General features: G+C 35.0%; 1 protein-coding gene across 3 annotated transcripts in view; it reads left to right on the forward strand.

Annotated features, from left to right (window-relative positions):
• Nucleotides 1-18,578, forward strand: part of UBR3 (ubiquitin protein ligase E3 component n-recognin 3) — a 240,437-nt gene that overhangs the window by 183,150 nt on the left and 38,709 nt on the right. For all 3 annotated transcript variants that reach the window (XM_059394142.1, XM_059394144.1, XM_059394143.1), the window contains exon 32: nt 6,896-6,999. In XM_059394142.1, the coding sequence (XP_059250125.1) occupies nt 6,896-6,999 (104 nt within the window). The remainder of the gene's footprint in view (nt 1-6,895; nt 7,000-18,578) is intronic.

An 18,578-nucleotide genomic window follows, 5' to 3' on the forward strand; every position in this document is an offset into this window, starting at 1 on the left:
CCCGGGGCAGAATTGTACCACCCTTGCCTGGGGACAGGCTAAGTAATCTGCTTTCTACTGCTCTATGTTGCTTTTGTTCCCTGAAAGCTTTTGGCACAGCTTTAGAGGATTAGAATGAAAATGGTGACCTCCAATCTCTGGCCCCAGCCTAAAGCTCTGGGCTCCACTCCTCAGTGGGCCCTCAGAGAAAAGCAGTCACTCCTGTCTTCCTGGTCTCTGGCTGCACTTGATGTTTACCCAGCCTATGACCGAGCATTTCTGTCTCAGTGCAAGACCCTGTTTGAAGTCTCCAAACTCAGCATGCTCCTGTGGTGCAATCCTGTGCTGCCTTTCCCAGGGTAGGAAGGTGGGGGGCGGTCTCCCTGGATCTGCTGCTTGTTGGGCCCCTGCACGAAGAGTAGTGGCATGACTGTGCTCCAGATCACAGTTTATGGCAATCCCCAACTGAGAGCCCACTCTTGGGCTCACTCTTTGCAGCCAGCTTCCCCACTCCAATACCTGGGAGGTCTGTTGCCCTCAGGCGCTCCCCCCTGCCCTGCCCCCATCTTCCTGTGACTCCAAGGATCCTCAGGCCACACTGTCCCAGTGAGGGTTCCACCCAGCCTGCTTATCCACTAGAGTGACATCCCTCATTGGAGCAGACTTCTAGAAGTTCCAGTTTTGTGCTCCTCTGCTGTGTCACTTGTCAGTAGCTGGCTGATGGAGGCTCTCTCCTGCCATGGTCTAGCTTCCCATATGTTTACTCAGATTCACTTCTACACATGTCCTACCCTGAAGAAAGTGGTAACTTTTCTATAGTTGCAGCTATTCTTTTCTTTGATCTCTAGTTCAGTTTGCAGGGGTTCAGAATGGTTTGATAGCTATCTAGCTGAATTTCTGGGACCAGATGAAATTAAGGTTTCCTAATCCTCCACTGTCTTAGACTCTCTCCCTGAAAGAATCAAAAATCTTGTAACCCACATGTTATATATAGTTTATTATAGTTTCGTGAATTCATGAACTATAAAAAGGAGACCAAATATGAGGGGGAGAAATCAGTCCTGTTTTCTAGGAATTCCTCTGACATTGTTAACATTTTGAGATACTTATTTCCAGTTTCTTTTTTTTCTGTATATATATTTTAAAATTTTAAATACTTTTTGAGTCATACTCTACCAGTTTTAGAACCTGCTTTTTAAAATTAACACATAACACCCAAATTCCCACATCATTAAACATTTGTAAACATACCTAATTTATGTATTCATTCCATTGTTAATTTTTAAAATTGTTTCTCCTTTTCTGAAATAATATCAGATGATATATTAAGCACTTCTTGACATGTCAGATGTAATCTCAGAACTCTAGAATAATGTGAAAGCATATAAATATTTTATGTAGTTAGTCATTTATTTGAGAAATATTCACTGTATGTCAGGCACTGTGTTACATAGCACAGCATTGCTTTTTGGAAAGATTGTACCTATATCAGCTTTCACTGGCAATGCAGAGATAGTTCTGTTTCTGTTACTCTTGAGTGTTATCACTTTAAAAACATATTTTGGGCTAGTTTGATAGATTAAAAAAATGGGATTCCAAAGTAATAGAAATTTTTTTAGTAAAACAAAAATAAAGTTAACTTTATATAAATATTTCATGTTTACCAGTTATTTGTGTACATTCTTTGTGAATTTTATGTTCAGAACATCTGCCCATTTTTCTGTTGGCATCTTATTTTTAAAAAACTATCTATTACTGAACAGATGAACATAGGAAAATAAAATAAGTTGAAAGTAGGAAGGGAAGCAAACCATATGAAATGCTAAACTCTAGGAAACAGAAGGTTATTGGAGGGGAGATCGGTGGGAGGAAGGAGTATCTGGGTGATGAGTGTTAAGGAGGGCACTTGATGTAATAATCACTGGGTGTTGTATGCAAATAATGAATCACTAGACTCTACCTCTGAAGCTAGTAATACAGCATCTGTTAACTAAATTGTATTTATTTATTTATTTTTTTTTTTTTTAAAGAAGGAGTTCCTTTTTTTTTTTTTTTTTTAAAGATTTTATTTATTTATTTATTTGACAGAGAGAGATCACAAGTAGATGGAGAGGCAGGCAGGGAGAGAGAGAGAGGGAAGCAGGCTCCCCGCTGAGCAGAGAGCCCGATGCGGGACTCGATCCCAGGACCCTGAGATCATGACCTGAGCCGAAGGCAGCGGCCCAACCCACTGAGCCACCCAGGGGCCCACTAAATTGTATTTAAATAAAGAATTAAAAAATTATCTTAGTGATTCTTTACAGCTTAAAGTAGTAAACCTTATTTTTTCATAGATGTTGAAACTTTTTTCCAAAATATGTTTGCCTTTTAATTTTATATTACTTTTCTTGACATATTAAGGCTTGAAAATTTCATTTAGCCAAACCAGTCAGGCCCTGTATTTCTTATTTTTTCTGGTTCCTTTCGTACTTAGAATACCTATCAAGCCCATCTAAGTTCTGGTGTTTACCTTTAAAACCTGTATTACATTGTGTTTCCTGCCTTAGGGTTTGCAATACCTACTCATTTATTCTTTGTAGAATTTTCTTATGGGATGGTTTTTTAAAATGTTAGAATTTATTTTCATCAGTAATACGTGAAGATTTAAGATTTATTTTTAAATAACTAATTTTTTAGCAATTTCACATCCCATTTATTATATACTAAATTTTTGCATATTATGGTCCTGATGAGGGACTTTCCACTTTGTTTTTTTGACTTATAAGCCTATGTCTGTGATAGAACCATTCTGGTTTAGTTATTGGGAAGATATGTTATGTGTATGTCTCTGGTTAGATTAGGCTTCTCTCATTTCTTCCACCTCCAACCCCATCCCCTGCTTCCCAATTTTCCTTTACTGTTCTCATCTGCTTATTCTTCCAGATGATCTTTAGAACCATTTTCTAAGCCCTTACCTTCACTTGAGATTCTGATTAGAATTATTTTAAATTCGTAAATTAATTTTGGGAAAATAGTTATCTTTATAGAGACAGTTTCCCAACTAAGAACTTTCCCCATTTTTAAAAAAATAATTAAGCCCAACATGGGTCTTGAACTCATGACCCCAAGATCAACAGTTGCATGCTTTAAAACCAACTGATCCAGTCAGGGACCCCAGAACATTCCCCATTTTCAGAATTCTTTTTTGTATCATTGTAGTTTCGAAACTTTTCTTAAGTATACATTCTCAGTTTATTAAACATTTTTATTTATTAAATTTATTATTTATTAAATTTATTAAATATATTATATTTAATATAAAGATAGCTAAATTTAAAACAAGTGTATATGAATAGTTATAATGAGGATATAATGTGAACTATAGTTGTCCATGCATATAGAGATTTAGACTGATTTTAAATAATATTTGAAGATCAGTACAATAATAATAATAAGCAAACAAGACATAATAGCAAAATAATTAACCTCTAAATTTGAAAAGGATTGCTTCTATTACAAAAAAATTATTGACACATAATAAAATAAATGAGAATATAGACTTATGTTAGCCCTTTAAACTTTTCAGTTGCTTATAATATCCCTATTTTTAAGAAACTATATTTAATTTACTCATTTGGGGATATTTTTATTTTCTACACCTAAAATCTCTGTAATTTGTTAGTCTTTTAGGTCATGATGCAAGAAGTTCTTAAGCCTCTCTGATTTTTGTCCAGTAAAATTTATCTTTGCATAGAAGTGAGATTGGGTTAATTTAAATGGATCCATTAAGTTCATTTGAATTCTAAGTATGAGTCTTTTGTCAGCTGTTAGATTTGATACAGTAGTTTGATAATCCAAACTCATTTTTATTCTAAGTAGTTTTTTTTTTTAAAGATTTTATTTATTTATTTGACAGAGATCACAAGTAGGCAGAGAGAGAGGGGGAAGCAGGCTCCGTGCTGAGCAGAGAGCACGATGCGGGGCTCCATGCCAAGATCCTAGGAGCATGACCTGAGCTGAGGGCAGAGGCTTAACCCAATGAGCCACCCGGTTTCCCCTCTAAGTAGTTTTTAATGGACATGTTTCTTACCACTTTCTTTATCATCCATAGGTCTGCAAGGATTTTTCAGTGTTACTTTCCTCTTACTATTTGGGAACAGGTTTTATCCTCTTTGCATATTTCCTTTGGAGTCATTTTGTTCATTTCACTAAAGGAACTGTGGTAAAACCAGAGAAATACAAATACATGTAGGAATTATAAGCCCTAATTTTATTAAAGTTTGTGATTTTCTATGATGTTTCTTCCCTCAGTGCATTTTATTTCTCTCTTGATGCTCTGTAGTTTTAGCTAACTAGTTTTTGTCTCTTTTTCCACCTGTTTTTCCATCTAGCCATCCATTCATTTTTCATTTTTAAATTTATTCAGCTGGGTTTTTTTTTAATTCTTTAAATTTTATTTATTTATTTATTTTTTAAAGATTTTGTTTATTTATTTTATAGACAGAGATCAGAAGTAGGCGGAGAGGCAGGCAGAGAGAGAGGGGGAAGCAGGCTCCAAGCTGAGCAGAGAGCCTGATGCGGGGCTCGATCCCAGGACCCTGAGATCATGACCTGAGCCGAAGGCAGAGGCTTAAACCACTGAGCCACCCAGGCGCCCCTATTCAGCTGGTTTTTATAAACTGTTGTAATCAGGCATCAGGGAAATGACAGCAAACAAGATATAGTTTCTGTGAAAGGTTCCTTTTTTTCTTTTTTTTCCAGGGCATAGTGTAGAGGATGAATTGGGAGAACATAAAATTGTGACGATTGAATAGTGAGAAGGCAGTGGCTATAGAGATGACAAAGAAAATAAAGATAGTTGTTAGGACTTACTGATAAATACGGGGTGAATAAGAGAAGGTAGGTTCAGGATATCCCCAAGATGCTGCCTTATTTATTCATTCTATTTTTAGTGTTGTATAGATTATATTGCATTCAGACATTGTGCTAAATGCTAGAGGGTATAATAAATGAACCACATCAAGACCAAGAACACAGAAGGGAGAGTAGATTGGTTATGGCTGGGGGCGGTGGGGATTGTGGGTATAGAGTAGAGCATGAGTTCAGTTTCAGGCATGCTCAGGTTGAGCTTCCTGTTAGATATACAAGTGGAGATAGTGAGTATTCAGATAGAGAGTGTAAGAGAATCATAGCAAAAGATGCAGACTTGAAGTCATCAATGTATAGCTGGTGATTGGGTTAGGAAGTCTTTCAAAATGAGTGCTTTATATTAAAAGAGAGTGGGAATTGGAGCCTTGGGAAGCAGCACCATTTCTAGGTTAGTCAGAGGAAGAACTTGTCAAGAAAATGAAAGTAGAGTAATCAGAAAGTTAGAAGGGAACCTGAGAGAGTGTTTCACAAAAGCCAAGAGAATTTTCCAGACAAATATGTTCAACTGTATACAGAGTTAAAGGTCAATAAGATAATGATTGAAAAATATCCACTAGATTTTATAATATGAGGTCATTGTTGACCATGTGGAAAACCCTTTTTGGGGGGATTTAAATAGTAGATGAGTGAATGGTAGCCACTCCCCAATTAAAAAAAAAAAAAAAAAGAACTTTGGGCTTATAAAAAAGAGAGACTGGAGAGACAAATAGTAGGTTTCATAGCATTAATAGAAAGTTAGCTTTGGAGAGAGAGACAAGTTAATTTAAGGGATATTGGTAGAGAATGTAGACATTTAAAGAGCTGTCTTCCCCTGGCACTTAAAAACTTCAGAACAGCAGACACTGGTTTACTCATCAGTGTGTCTAGTGCCTGACATGTAGGAAGTATTTGGTCAATGATGGAGCCTAACAAAAGAGTTGAACAGTTTTTGTAAATCTAGTCTGAATTATAGTTTCATATTTAGTCAGTTCTAGAAGCATAAGATTTGTTTTTGTTTTCTGACATTAAAAATTAAACCTATGATTAAAAAATCTTTCCTTCTACAGGGTTTTAAAAATTCTTATAGATCTAGAATGAGATCTGCTTTGGAATATATTCTGTGTTTCTCTTAGTACTCCACATTCCTACGATTTACTACTTTGTCTTTTATAGTGTGTTTTAAGTTCTGCTTTGGCTATCATTATCTTTTTTTGGAAACTTTGAAAATTTTAAAGATTTTTTGAATTTTTATGATAGTCATAAAATTGAAACAACTTGTTAACAAAATATATAAATCATGCCTTTTCTGTATAACTTGTTTTTGAATTGTACCTGTTCTTTTTTAATAATGTGAACATTTACTCTGTAGTGCAAGGTTTGTGATGGCAAGTATCCTATATTCACTCCACTTATAGTGAAACTAATCTTCTAAAGTTCCATTTAATCCTTCATTTAATTTCTGTAATTTAAGAAATTAAAAAAAATTCATATCAAGTTAATGTATCCCAGTTGTTTACTTAAGTAAGATCTAATAAATTTTCCATGTAATTTTTTCATATTAGGCAGAGTCAAGGGAATATATGGATGTAAAGATTATATGTATATATATATTTTTTAAGATTTTATTTATTTATTTGACAGAGATCACAAGTAAGCATAGAGGCAGGCAGAGAGAGAGAGAGAGAGAGAGAGAGAGAGGAGGAAGCAGGCTCCCTGCTGAGCAGAGTGCCCGAGAGAGAGAGGAGGAAGCAGGCTCCCTGCTGAGCAGAGTGCCTGATGCGGGACTCGATCCCAGGACCCTGAGATCATGACCTGAGCCGAAGGCAGCGGCTTAACCCACTGAGCCACCCAGGTGCCCTGTAAAGATTATATTTTTAAATAAAAAAATATGGCCCCTAACTTTTCCTTTTGAGAATTCTCAGTTGTTTATGAAAGTTTGATTTCTGTTCCATAGACATACATGGGAAATATAAAATGAATTAGAAAAGATATGCAATATTGTCTAAAGTGATAATGCATTTTTCTTTAGGCAGGGAAATGAAGAACAACAGCCTGAGGTTCCAGTTCTTTATCATGATGTTACATCCCTTTTGCTCATCCAGATCTTAATGATGCCGCAACCCTTACGAAAAGGTATGTCTTTATAATTCTGCTTCTTAGCCATATAGTAAACATAATACTCTAAAAATTATGGGGACAAATATTAATTCTGTTGGTAATGTGAGGTCAAGGAGTTTTTTATTTTTTTATTAGTAGTAAATCATATATATCTAAAAGAAGAGGACAGTAAAATAAAGGTATTTTTTTTTTCCTTATGGGTCTGTTCTTTTAAGGTTTTTATTCAATAATAAGGTAAAGATGAGGGAAAATCACTCTGAAAACTTTTGTTTTAAAAAGATTTAAAGTGATAATTCAAAAATTTGAAAAAAAGAGCAAATTGTCAGCCTTAATGCCTCTATCTACGTGCATAAATATTTTATATAGTAGTAATCATAGGGTTATTCAAGTGTGATACCCCATAATTTTTAATTAATGTTAATGTACTATCTTGATATTAACAGCATTAATACTGTGATAACAATAACATTAATATTATATTAATAATGTTTTAATTATTGTTCCATAGTCTTTGTAGTTTTCATTTAAAGACATTTAAAATATTCTACTAAATAATTAACCATTCCCTTTTGATAAAGAGCTTTGTTTTTGTGTTATTATGAGTTACATGAAAGAACATCTATAGGTGTATAAAGGCCTTGTTACTGGGGAAGATACTTTTTGTGTGTACTTCAACTTGATCTTTTCATATAATTTTTTACCTAAGGGTGTGAATATCTTTATTCTAAAGATAAGCAAATTGGTATTTTATGCAAATTGTGATACTGAGGAGTTAAATGTCATTAATAAATAAGCATAACATTTTATGTTTGAACTGTAGTTTAGTATTTTATACTTAAATTTGGGGGTTTTAAAAAAATTTTTATTTTTATCACCTGGTGTTCATTAAGGCAAGTGCATGCCTTAACCCCCATCATGTATTTCACCCATCCCCCCAACCACCCCTCTGGTAACCCTTAGTGTGTTCTATATAGTCAGGAGTCTGTTTATTGATTTGCCCCCCTCTCTCTCTTTTTTATCTCTTTGCTTATTTGTTTTGTTTCTTAAATTCTACATAAGAGTGAAATCATATGGTAATTTGTTTTTTTCTGACATATTTCACTGAACTTAATACTCTCTAACTCCATCCATGTCATTGTAAATGGCAAGATTTCATTCTTTTTATGGCTGAGTAAATCCAATAAATATGTACATGTGCTTATACTCACATGTTTATACACACACACACACATACACACACCACATCTTTATCCATTCATCAATCGATGTACATTTGGGTTGATTCCATATCTTGGCTATTATAAATAATGCTGTAAATATAGGGGTGCATATGTCCCTTTGAATTAGAATTTTGTATTCTTTGGGTAAATATCCAGTAGCTAGATCATTGAGGATACCCCATTGAGGGTAGCTCTGTTTTTAAGTTTTTGAAGCACCTCCATACTGTTTTCCAGAGTGGCTGCACCAGTTTGCATTCCCACCAGCAGTGCAAGAGGTTTCCTTTTTCTCCACATTCTTGCCAACACTTGTGTCTTGCGTTTTTGGTGTTAACTATTCTTGCAGGTGTGAGGTAATACATCATTGTTTTGATTTGCGTTTCCTTGATGATAAGTGATACTGAGCATCTTTTCATGTTTCTGTTGGCTATCTGGAGGTCTTCTTTGGTAAAGTGCCTATTCATGTCTTCTTCCCATTTTTTTTTTTAAAGATTTTATTTATTTATTTGACATAGATTACAAGTAGGCAGAGAGGCAGGCAGAGAAAAAGGAGGGAAGCAGGCTCCCCACCAAGCAGAGAACCCAATGCAGGTCTCGATCCCAGGACCCTGGGACCATGACCTGAGCTGAAGGCAGAGGCTTTTAACCCACTGAGCCACCCAGGCACCCCATCTTCTTCCCATTTTTAATTGGATTGTTTTTTGGGTATTGAGTTGTATACGTTCTTTATAGGTTTTGGATACTGACCCTTTATCAGATATGTCATTTAAAATTATCTTCTCCCATTCTGTCCATTGTCTCTTAGTTTTTATTTTGAGGCAGTCCCAATAGTTTATTTTTGCTTTTCTTTACCTTGCCTCAGGAGACATATGTAGAAAGAAGTTACAATGGCGATATCAAAGAAGTTACTGCCTGTGTTTTTTCTAGGATTTTTATTGTTTCAGGTCTCACATTTAAGTTTTTAATCCATTTTGAATTTATTTTTGTATATGGTTTAAGGAAGTGGTCCAGTTTTATTCTTTTGCATGCTGCTATTAAGTTTTCCTAGCACCATTTGGATATCCCATCGGATATTCTTTTCTGCTTTGTCAAAGTTTAATTGACCATGTAGTTCTGGGTTTTCTTTTCTGTTCTACTGATCTGTTGTCTGTTTTTGTGCCAGTACCATACTGTTTTGATCACAACAGCTTAGTAATATAACTTGAAGTTCGGAATTGAGACATCTCCAGTTCTGCTTTTCATTTTCAAGGTTGATTCGGCTCTTTGGGGTCTTTTGTGGTTCCATGCAAATTTTAGGATTGTTTATTCTAGCTCTGTGAAAAAAGTTGTTGGTGTTTTGATAGGGATTACATTAAATATGTAGATTGCTTTGGGTAATATGGATAATTTAACAATATTTATTCTTCCAATCCATAAGCATGGAATGTTTTTCCATTTATTTGTGTCATCTTCACTTTCTTTAGTCAGTGTTTTAGTTTTCAGAGTACAGGTCTTTCATCTCTCTGGTTAGATTTATTCCTAGATATCTTATTATTTTTGGTGCAGTTGTAAATGGGATTGTTTTTTTAATTTCTCTTTCTGCTGCTTCATTATTGGTGTATAGAGATGCCACATAAAAAAGAAAAGAAATGCCAGATTTCTGAATGTTGATTTTGTACCCTGGGAGTTTACTGAATTCATTTATCAGTTCTAGCAGTTTTTTGGTGGAGTCTTTCAGGTTTTCTATACAAAGTCATGTCATCTGCAAATAGTGAAAGTTTTATTTCTTCCTGAACTGGATGCTTTTTACTTCTTTTTGTTGTCTGATTGCTGTGTCTAGGACTTCTAGTACTGTGTTGAATAAAAGTGGTGAGAGTGGATATCCTTGTCTTGTCTTGACCTTAGGTGAAAGGCTGTCAGTTTTTCCCCATTGAGGATGATGTTAGCTATAGGTTTTTCATAGATGGCCTTTATTATGTTGAGTTATGTTCCCTCTAAACCTACTTTGTTGAGGGTTTCTATCATGAATGGACATTGTACTTTGACATATGCTTTTTCTGTACCTATTAAAATGACCATATGGTTCTTTGCTTTCTTTTATTATTATGATAAATCATAATGATTGATTTGCTAATATTGAACTACCCTTGCAAACCAGCAGTATATCCCACTTGATGGTGGTAAATGATTTTTTTAATGCATTGTTGGATTTGATTTCCTGCTGATTTGTTGAAGATTTTTGCATCTATATTCATCAGAGACATTGGCTTTTAATTCTTCTTTTGTGTGTGTGGTGTTTTTATCATTTTTTTCTATCAGGGTAATGCTGGCCTCATAGCACAAATTTAGAAGTACTCTCTTTTTCTATTTTTTGGAATATTTGAGAAGAATGGGTATTAATTCTTTAAATGTTTGGTAGAATTTGCCTATGAAGCCATCTGGTCCTGGGCTTTTGTTGTGAGTGTTTTGATTACTGATTCAATTTTTTGCTGGTAATCAGTCTGTTCAAGTTTTCTGTTTCTTCCTTTTTCAGTTTTTGTAGTTTATATATTTCTAGGATTTATCCATTCCTTCTAGGTTGTCCAATTTAGTTGGCATATAGCTTTTCTTTTCTTTTTAAAGATTTTATTTATTTGACAGAGAGAGACAGTAAGAGAGGGAACACAAAGGGGCGGGGGTTGTGTAGGAGAGGAAGAAGCAGGCTTCCCGCTGAGCAGGGAGGCCAATGTGGGACTCAGGACCCTAGGACCATGACCTGACCCGAAGTCAGACACTTAACGACTGCACCACCCAGGCACCCCAGCATATAGCTTTTCATAATATTCTCTTATAATTTTATTTCTGTGATGTTGGTTCTTTGTGATTCTATTTAGTTGAAGGCTTTCTCTTTTATTCTTGATAAGTCTGGCTAGGGGTTAATCAATTTTGTTGAGTTTTTTTTCTCAGTGAACTAGTTTCTATCTTCATTGATCTGTTCTATTGGTTTTATTTTTTTAGTTTCTGTATCATTTATTTCTGCTCTAATCTTTATTGTCTTCTTCCTTTTGCTTGTTTTAAGTTTGTTTGTTGTTTTTCTAGCTTTTTTATGTGTAAGGTTAGGTTTTTTGAGATTTTTTCTTGCTTCTTGAGGTAAGCCTGTATTGCTCCAAACTTCCCTCTTAGAAATGCTTTTGCCGCATCCCAAAGGTCTTGAACCATTCATTTTCATTTGTTTCCATGTACTTTTTTTTTTTTTTAAGATTTTTATTTATTTGAGAGAAAGCGATGGAGTGCACAAGCAGGGGGTAAGAAGCAGGCTCCCTGCTGAGCAGGGAACCCAACACCGGGCCTGATTCCAGGAACCCAGAATCACGACCCGAGCCAAAGGCAGTTGCCCATCTGACTGAGTCACCAAAGCATCCCTGTTTCCATTTACTTTTTAATTTCATCTTTTATTTCCTGGTTGATGCATTCAGTGTTTAGTAACATGTTATTTTAACCTCCATCTATTTGTGGTCTTTCCAGATATTTTCTTGTGTCTGACTTACAGTTTCATATTTTCTTGTGGTTGTAGTCAGAAAAGATGCATGCTGTTACTTTGATCTTTTTGAATTTGTTGAGGCTTGTTTTATGGCCTGATATATGATCAGTTCTGGAGAATATCCCATGTGTATTTGAATATTATTCTGTTGTTTTGGGATGAAATTATTTGAGTGCATCTGTTAAATCTATCTGATAATTTTGGATTGTTTTTAAATATAAAATTCATAAAACATAAAATTCACAGGGCCTGTGAGTGGCTCAGTTGATTAAGTTGCCAACTTTTAATTTCAACTCAGGTTATAATCTCAGCGCCCTAGGATTGAGCCCCGCATTGGGCTCCGTGCTTAGTGTCAAGTCTGCTTGAGATTCTCCTTGAGTGCCTCTCCCCTACTTCATGTGTGTGCTCTCTCTCTAAAATAAATAATTATATTATTTAAAAGAAAACCATAAAAGTCACCTTTTTAAAAATTTAAAATGTATAGTTCAGTACATTCATATGTTATGTGACCATCACCATTATCTAGCTCCAGAACATTTTCATTAGCCCAGCATTAAGCAATCACTCCCATTTTCTTCTTCCCCAACTCCTAGAAGCCACTAATCTGCTTCCTTACTCTATGGATTTGCCTGTAGTAGATATTTCATATTAATAAAATTATACAGTATATGGCTTTTTGTGTTTGTCTGCTTTCAGTTAATGTTTTCAAGGTTCTTCCATGTTGTAATATGTATTGTACTTCATTTCTCTTCATGGCTGAGTAATATTTCATTGTAGGACTATGCCACATTTTGTTCATCCAGTCATCATTTGATAGACATTGTGATTGTTTGTACAATTTGGCTCTTGTGAGTAGTGCTACTGTGATATTTGTTTACAGATTTTTGTTGGACTAGCTGTCCTGAGTTGTTCTGTACATAGCTAAAAGTGGGTTTGCAGGGTCATGGTCATTTTATGTTTAACTTCTTGAAGAACTGCCAAATTTCAGATATTTTTGAATGTTACTTATTTGGGGGTTGGCTATGTATATGAATTTCATTACTTATTTTGTGCTTGTTAAATAGACTTATTGAATTTCATCTCTTTGCAGAATTAGTTATAAGCTGTTTAGGGGTGTGTGTGTGTGTGTATTACTTCAGTTAGTTTTCCTTATTTTAGGGAACTAGTTGCTTTGGAGTTATGTTGGTTTTCCCTGATTAGAAGACCTGGTCTTCTAATTATACCAGTAGTATCACATTTTAGAATTTAAACAATTTTACTTTGTTTATTAAAGTCTTCAAAATAGTTAGATATTTACTTATTTAATTAATTGTATTTAAGTATACATTTTACATATATGCATAATTATGACATAAATCTGAAAAGCTAAAATGAAGGAAGCTTGATATATAGAAATAGACTTCTTTCTATAATTAATACTTATCTGAAGAGAAAAATAGTTCAGTTGATTATAAAGGACCTATTGTATTAGTGTCTGAGAGCTGTAACTGGTGCATCTCCCTTATCATGAGATGACAACTGTTGACACTAGCCTTTAATAGAAGGAGAAGTTAATACCAGAAGAAGACCTAATATGTTGAATTAATTGAACATAGTAAATTAAATTCATTAGAAATGCATTCTAAAATTATTTACTAAAATATGAGTCAAGAAAATTGATCTTAATTTAATAATGGCTAACTGAATAGAATAGATCTAGAGAAACATCCATATAAATATTTATAATACTGTTTGTAACTGTACCTTAAAGTAATATCATTAAAGAAGTGTTGTTTAGGGGATAAATTTAATCAACAATTGTTTATATAGTAGTTAGTTGTAAAAGTCATTGCCTGATTCAATTCAGTAAATATATTTTTTAATTAAAACAAGTTTTTTTAGATTATTTATTAGAGAGAGAGAGAGTACAAGCAGGGAGAGCAGCAGACAGAGAGGGAGGGAAAAGCGGGCTCTCCGCTGAGCATGGAGCCCTACACAGGACTGGATTCTAGGACCCTGGGATCACGACCTGAGCCAAAGGCTTCAGAAGCTCAATCAACTGAGCCACCTAGGTGTACCTCAAGAAATATTTAATGAGTACCTGCTATGTGCCAGGTTGCTATGCCTCTTTGCTAGATGCTGATGATGCAAAGATGAATAAAACATGGACTTTATCTTTGGGGAACCACAGAGCTAAGTATATAAGAGTCATTAACTTCAGTTAGAATTGCTTTAAAAAAATCTGTGACTTAGGGGTACCTGGGTGGCTCAGTTGGTTAACCAACTGCCTTCAGCTCAGGTCATGATCCCAGAGTCCTGGGATCGAGTCCTGTACTGGGCTCCCAGCTCCACAGGAAGTCAGCTTCTCCCTCTGACCTTCTCCTCACTCATGCTCTCTCTCACTGTCTCTCTATCAAATAAATAAATAAAATCTTTTAAAAAGTCTATGATTTATATTTTTTAAAACTTCATAAGAATTCAATATTGGATTATCTATTTTTATAAAACAGCTTCAAAGATACTGTATTGTGTGATAGTTATGCTCACTGTCATTGTAGTCATAAATTCCTCTTAGAATTTGGGGCAGGGGATGCCTGGGTGACTCAGTGGGTTAAAGCCTCTGCCTTCAGCTCAGGTCATGATCCCAGGGTTCTGGGATCGAGCCCCTCATCAGGCTCTCTGCTCAGTGGGGAACCTGCTTCCTCCTCTCTCTCTCTCTCTCTCTCTCTCTGTCTGCCTCTCTGCCTACTGGTGATCTCTATCTGTCAAATAAATAAATAAAATCTTAAAAAAAAAAAAGAATTTGAGGCCAGAAAAAATTTGCCACTCTTTATTAGATTTTTTTTAGTTTGTCACACATTGAGAACTAAGTAGAAACCTTTATGTATTAGCAGATAGAGATCTTTATGTAATTGCTAGGGAGTTTGGAGCTTAATTTTAATAAGTTACTTGAATTTTTCTCAGACAGCTTTTTTTTTTTTTTTTTAAGAAGGTGGGAAGTTGTAGAATAGAATAATTGGAGTTGTTAATATAATTTTTCTTTTGTATTCCCTATTGACATTAGGGTTAATAGGCACTGGTCTTTATTGTATTTGTGTTTTTATTGTAATATGTATTCGTGTATCTATTTAGTTACTGGTTGTTATTAGAAGAGGAAGGGAAAGTGAAGGAAATAGTCTTTGCATGTAGCAGAATGTTAAATGCTCCCATGGTTTTAAAATAGGTGATGTAGAAATTACCTTAAGCTTTTTAGTGTTTAGCACTGTATTTAGGTTAAAGACCTTTTTTTTACACCAATTGTCTCATTAGAAGCTTCAGTTAGTATATTAAAGACACATGTTTATTTTCCTTTTATCTCTTTTCATATATTTTATTCATTATTATACCTGTCATATCCCTGGCCTCCAAAAATAAGCTTTAAAGTAATTTATGGTATGTCACTATTTTCAGGTATTCATGTTTTGTTTTTTATAACTCAGGCTTGGCTGTATAGAATAGAAAAGAAACCCCAGATCACACAGTATCTTAAGTAAGACAGATTTTTTATTTTTTTATGTAAGAAGTCTGAAGGTAGGCAGGTCAGGTCCTTCTACTTCACAGGCTGTGGTCCTATGATGTGGCTCTCATCTTCATGTTTCAAGGAAGTTGCAGGAGTTGTGGCCTTCATGTCTTGTTTATTAAGACAGTAGGATGGAGAGTTGAGAGAGGAAATTCGCTCTCTCTTTTAAGAAGTCCTCTTGGGGTTGGCACCTGGGTGGCTCAGCGGATTAAGCCTCTGCCTTCGGCTCAGGTCACGATCCCAGCATCCTGGGATCAAGTCCTGCATTGGGCTCTCTGCTCATCAGGGAGCCTGCTTCCCATTCCCGCCCCTGCCTGCTTCTCTGCCTACTTGTGGTCTTTATCTGTCAAATAAATAAAAAAATCTTGAAAAAAAAATATGTCTGAGTCTAAAAGAGCACTTAAGAAGTCCTCTTGGAAGTTCCACATAAAACTTATACTACACTTTACATACACTTCTCTTACCTCTGGGATTTAAAACATAAAATCATCATCCTTTTTAGGAAGGGTCACTTACTCAGATTTGGATCATGTCATTGTTCTTTCCCATGTCAATCTTTGAGGAGTATCATGATTTTGTTCAATCATGCTTATAGGATAGAGTTTCCAGGATTTAGTGGGACATCCTGTACTAGGGATCATAGAATATCTTCTACACCCAGCATCCAGAGATAGAAGATTACTTATTATTTCTCACTCACTTTAAGAAAGGAAATATTTCAGTCTTGCTTTGTCACAAACCAAGGCTTTATAAGAATAAACTGTTTATTTTAGAATATTTCAACCATATATAACAATAAAGAGCAGAGTTTAATGAAACTCTGTATACCCACCAATTATTACTCATTTTTTTTTTAAGATTTTATTTATTTATTTGACAAAGATCACAAGTAGGCAGAGAGGCAGGCAGAGAGAGGAAGGGAAACAGGCTCCCCGCTGAGCAGAGAGCCCAATGCGGGGTTTGATCCCAGGACCCTGGGATCATGACCTGAGCCAAAGGCAGAGGCTGTAACCCACTGAGCCACCCAGGCCCCCTCAACTCATGTCTTATTTATACTCTCTCCTATTTTATTCTTCCTCCTACTCTGGGTTATTTCAAAGCAACTCCCAGACATCATATCATTTCATCTATATAGTCTTTAGTATATATCTCTAGAGGTAAAGATTTGTTCAGTAAACATAACCACAGTACTATGAACCTATTTTTTAATGAACAGTTTTGCTTTAATATCATTAGATACCAAGTCAGTGTTCAGATTTCTGTAGTTGTTATAAATGGTTTCTTACAGTTGGTTTATTTGATTTGGGATCCAGACAAGGTCTATACCTTGGATTTGGTGGTGATTTCTCTTTCAAATCTATGGGTTTACCCTCTCCTTTTATATTTTATTTGTTGAAGAATCTGGATCTTTTGTCTGTACTTTACTATTTGCATCCCCATGGCATCCTTTAATATGTTCTATTCCCATGTGTTTCCTGCAAAGTGGCAGATAGATCTAAATACCTAGATTGCTTCTTATTTTTATTTTGGAAAAAATACCTCATGGATGGTGTAACATACTTTTCATCACAAGACAGATTCCAGGTGTCTCTCTTTTGTGACATTAGAGGCTATGGATGATTGCCTAGATTGTTCTGGGTTTTTTGTTTGTTTGTTTTTGTTTGTTTTTTTTAAATGTGTGTGTGTGTGTGTGTGTGTGTGTGTGTGTGTGTGTGTGTGTTTCTTTTAAAGATTTTATTTTAAGCTAATCTCTATACCCGGCATGGAACTGACAATCCTGAGATCAAGAGTCACATGCTGTACTGACTGAGCCAGCAAGGTATCCCTATGGAGTGTTTTTTTTTTTTTTTAAGCATCCTCCAGAGATGATTGCTTTTTTATTAGTATTATGAATGCATGGATTTTTAACAAAGTTGATGTCTTTTATTCCCGATGTAGAACACTAACTGTATAAACACTTGTGTTTGGTTTGTGTTGGCTTGTGTTCTGATGATGTGACTCCAGTAATCTTTGATAGTTTTTTCAGACCAAGGCTTTTTAATTTGTGATTTAGGAGTTCATTAGAAGGAATCCATCTCCTAAAATGATATAGGAATTTTTTGTATGTGTATGTGCAGTTTTTTTTCCGAGAAGTTTCATAGCCTGTAACCAGGTTTTCAAAAGAATCTTGACCCCTAAAAATGAGTTAGCTATAAATTCTCCTGAGGACTCCTGGTTATATACAGTATAAGGAATAATAATAAGGAAATTGCTTATGTGTAGTTGGAGAATCAGAAGCAGATTATAGTGGGATGAGAAATGAGGGAGCAATGAGGAAACAGCAGAACTGTCAAGAATGAATGTGGGGAGAGAGCACAAGCTATATGTGGATATAGTCAAACGGGTTATTTTTGTTTGTTTTGTTAAGTTAGGAGAGTTTTGAGCATGTTTAAATGTTTGCCATTTCTCCATTATTTACTAACTCATGGTGGTACTTTTACCGTATTACCCTCTCCTGGTAGCCTTTCACTTAAATGGGTGGTTTTCCCTTTCCCATAATAATTCATATATAGTTCTGTTTTGACACTTGTCTCTTTGTCATAATGGTAGGTTTTCTTTTAATATCTCTGTTTCTAAATTATCAGTTCCTCCAGGACTTGTATCATTTTACATGTATCCCTAGTGACTACCTGCTACATAATATGCTCAGTACATGATTATGGAATGGATATGTTAAATATCCAATTATCTTATTTTCTGGTAAATTGGTTATTTTCTTTTTGGGAATTCAAGAAAGCTATTGCTTTGGTTTGAAACTTTATATCTTATATTTTGATCATTTCTATATAATGTTCTGAGAATGTTGGCAGTTTATTAGACCCAAACCACAGTTGCCCTGAAGTATAGCCAAGGGAATAGCTTTAAGTACCTTATTAGATGTTAGATGGACTTGGAATTTTTTCTCAGTTCTATGTTGACTAACGTAAAGAAAGTCCTATTAAACTATTTGGGTTCTTCACTCATGAAAGAGAAAATGGAGTTGAGCTTATTACATAAAACTAGATTTTTTGAAGAGAGTCAGAGTTGTGTAGTTGGAAACTCAGATCATAAAAAGGAAGACCAAAAAGATTTGATGTTTGTATGGGTATGTGCAAATGTGCAAAGAGCTTTATGAAGGTAGTGGAATAGTATATTTCTTTACAGAAATTTTTCATGATAATTTTAGGAAAACAATAAAATGTCTGATACCAACTTTAGATTATTTCCTTTTTACTTATATGATTTCCCCTTAGGGTTTTATTGTTTTACATATATTATACCTGTCCTAAAAGAAACTTGGAGCATTTTGTATTATCTTAAC

Source organism: Mustela nigripes, chromosome 3 (genome assembly GCF_022355385.1).
Source record: "Mustela nigripes isolate SB6536 chromosome 3, MUSNIG.SB6536, whole genome shotgun sequence".
Lineage (NCBI taxonomy): Eukaryota > Metazoa > Chordata > Mammalia > Carnivora > Mustelidae > Mustela > Mustela nigripes.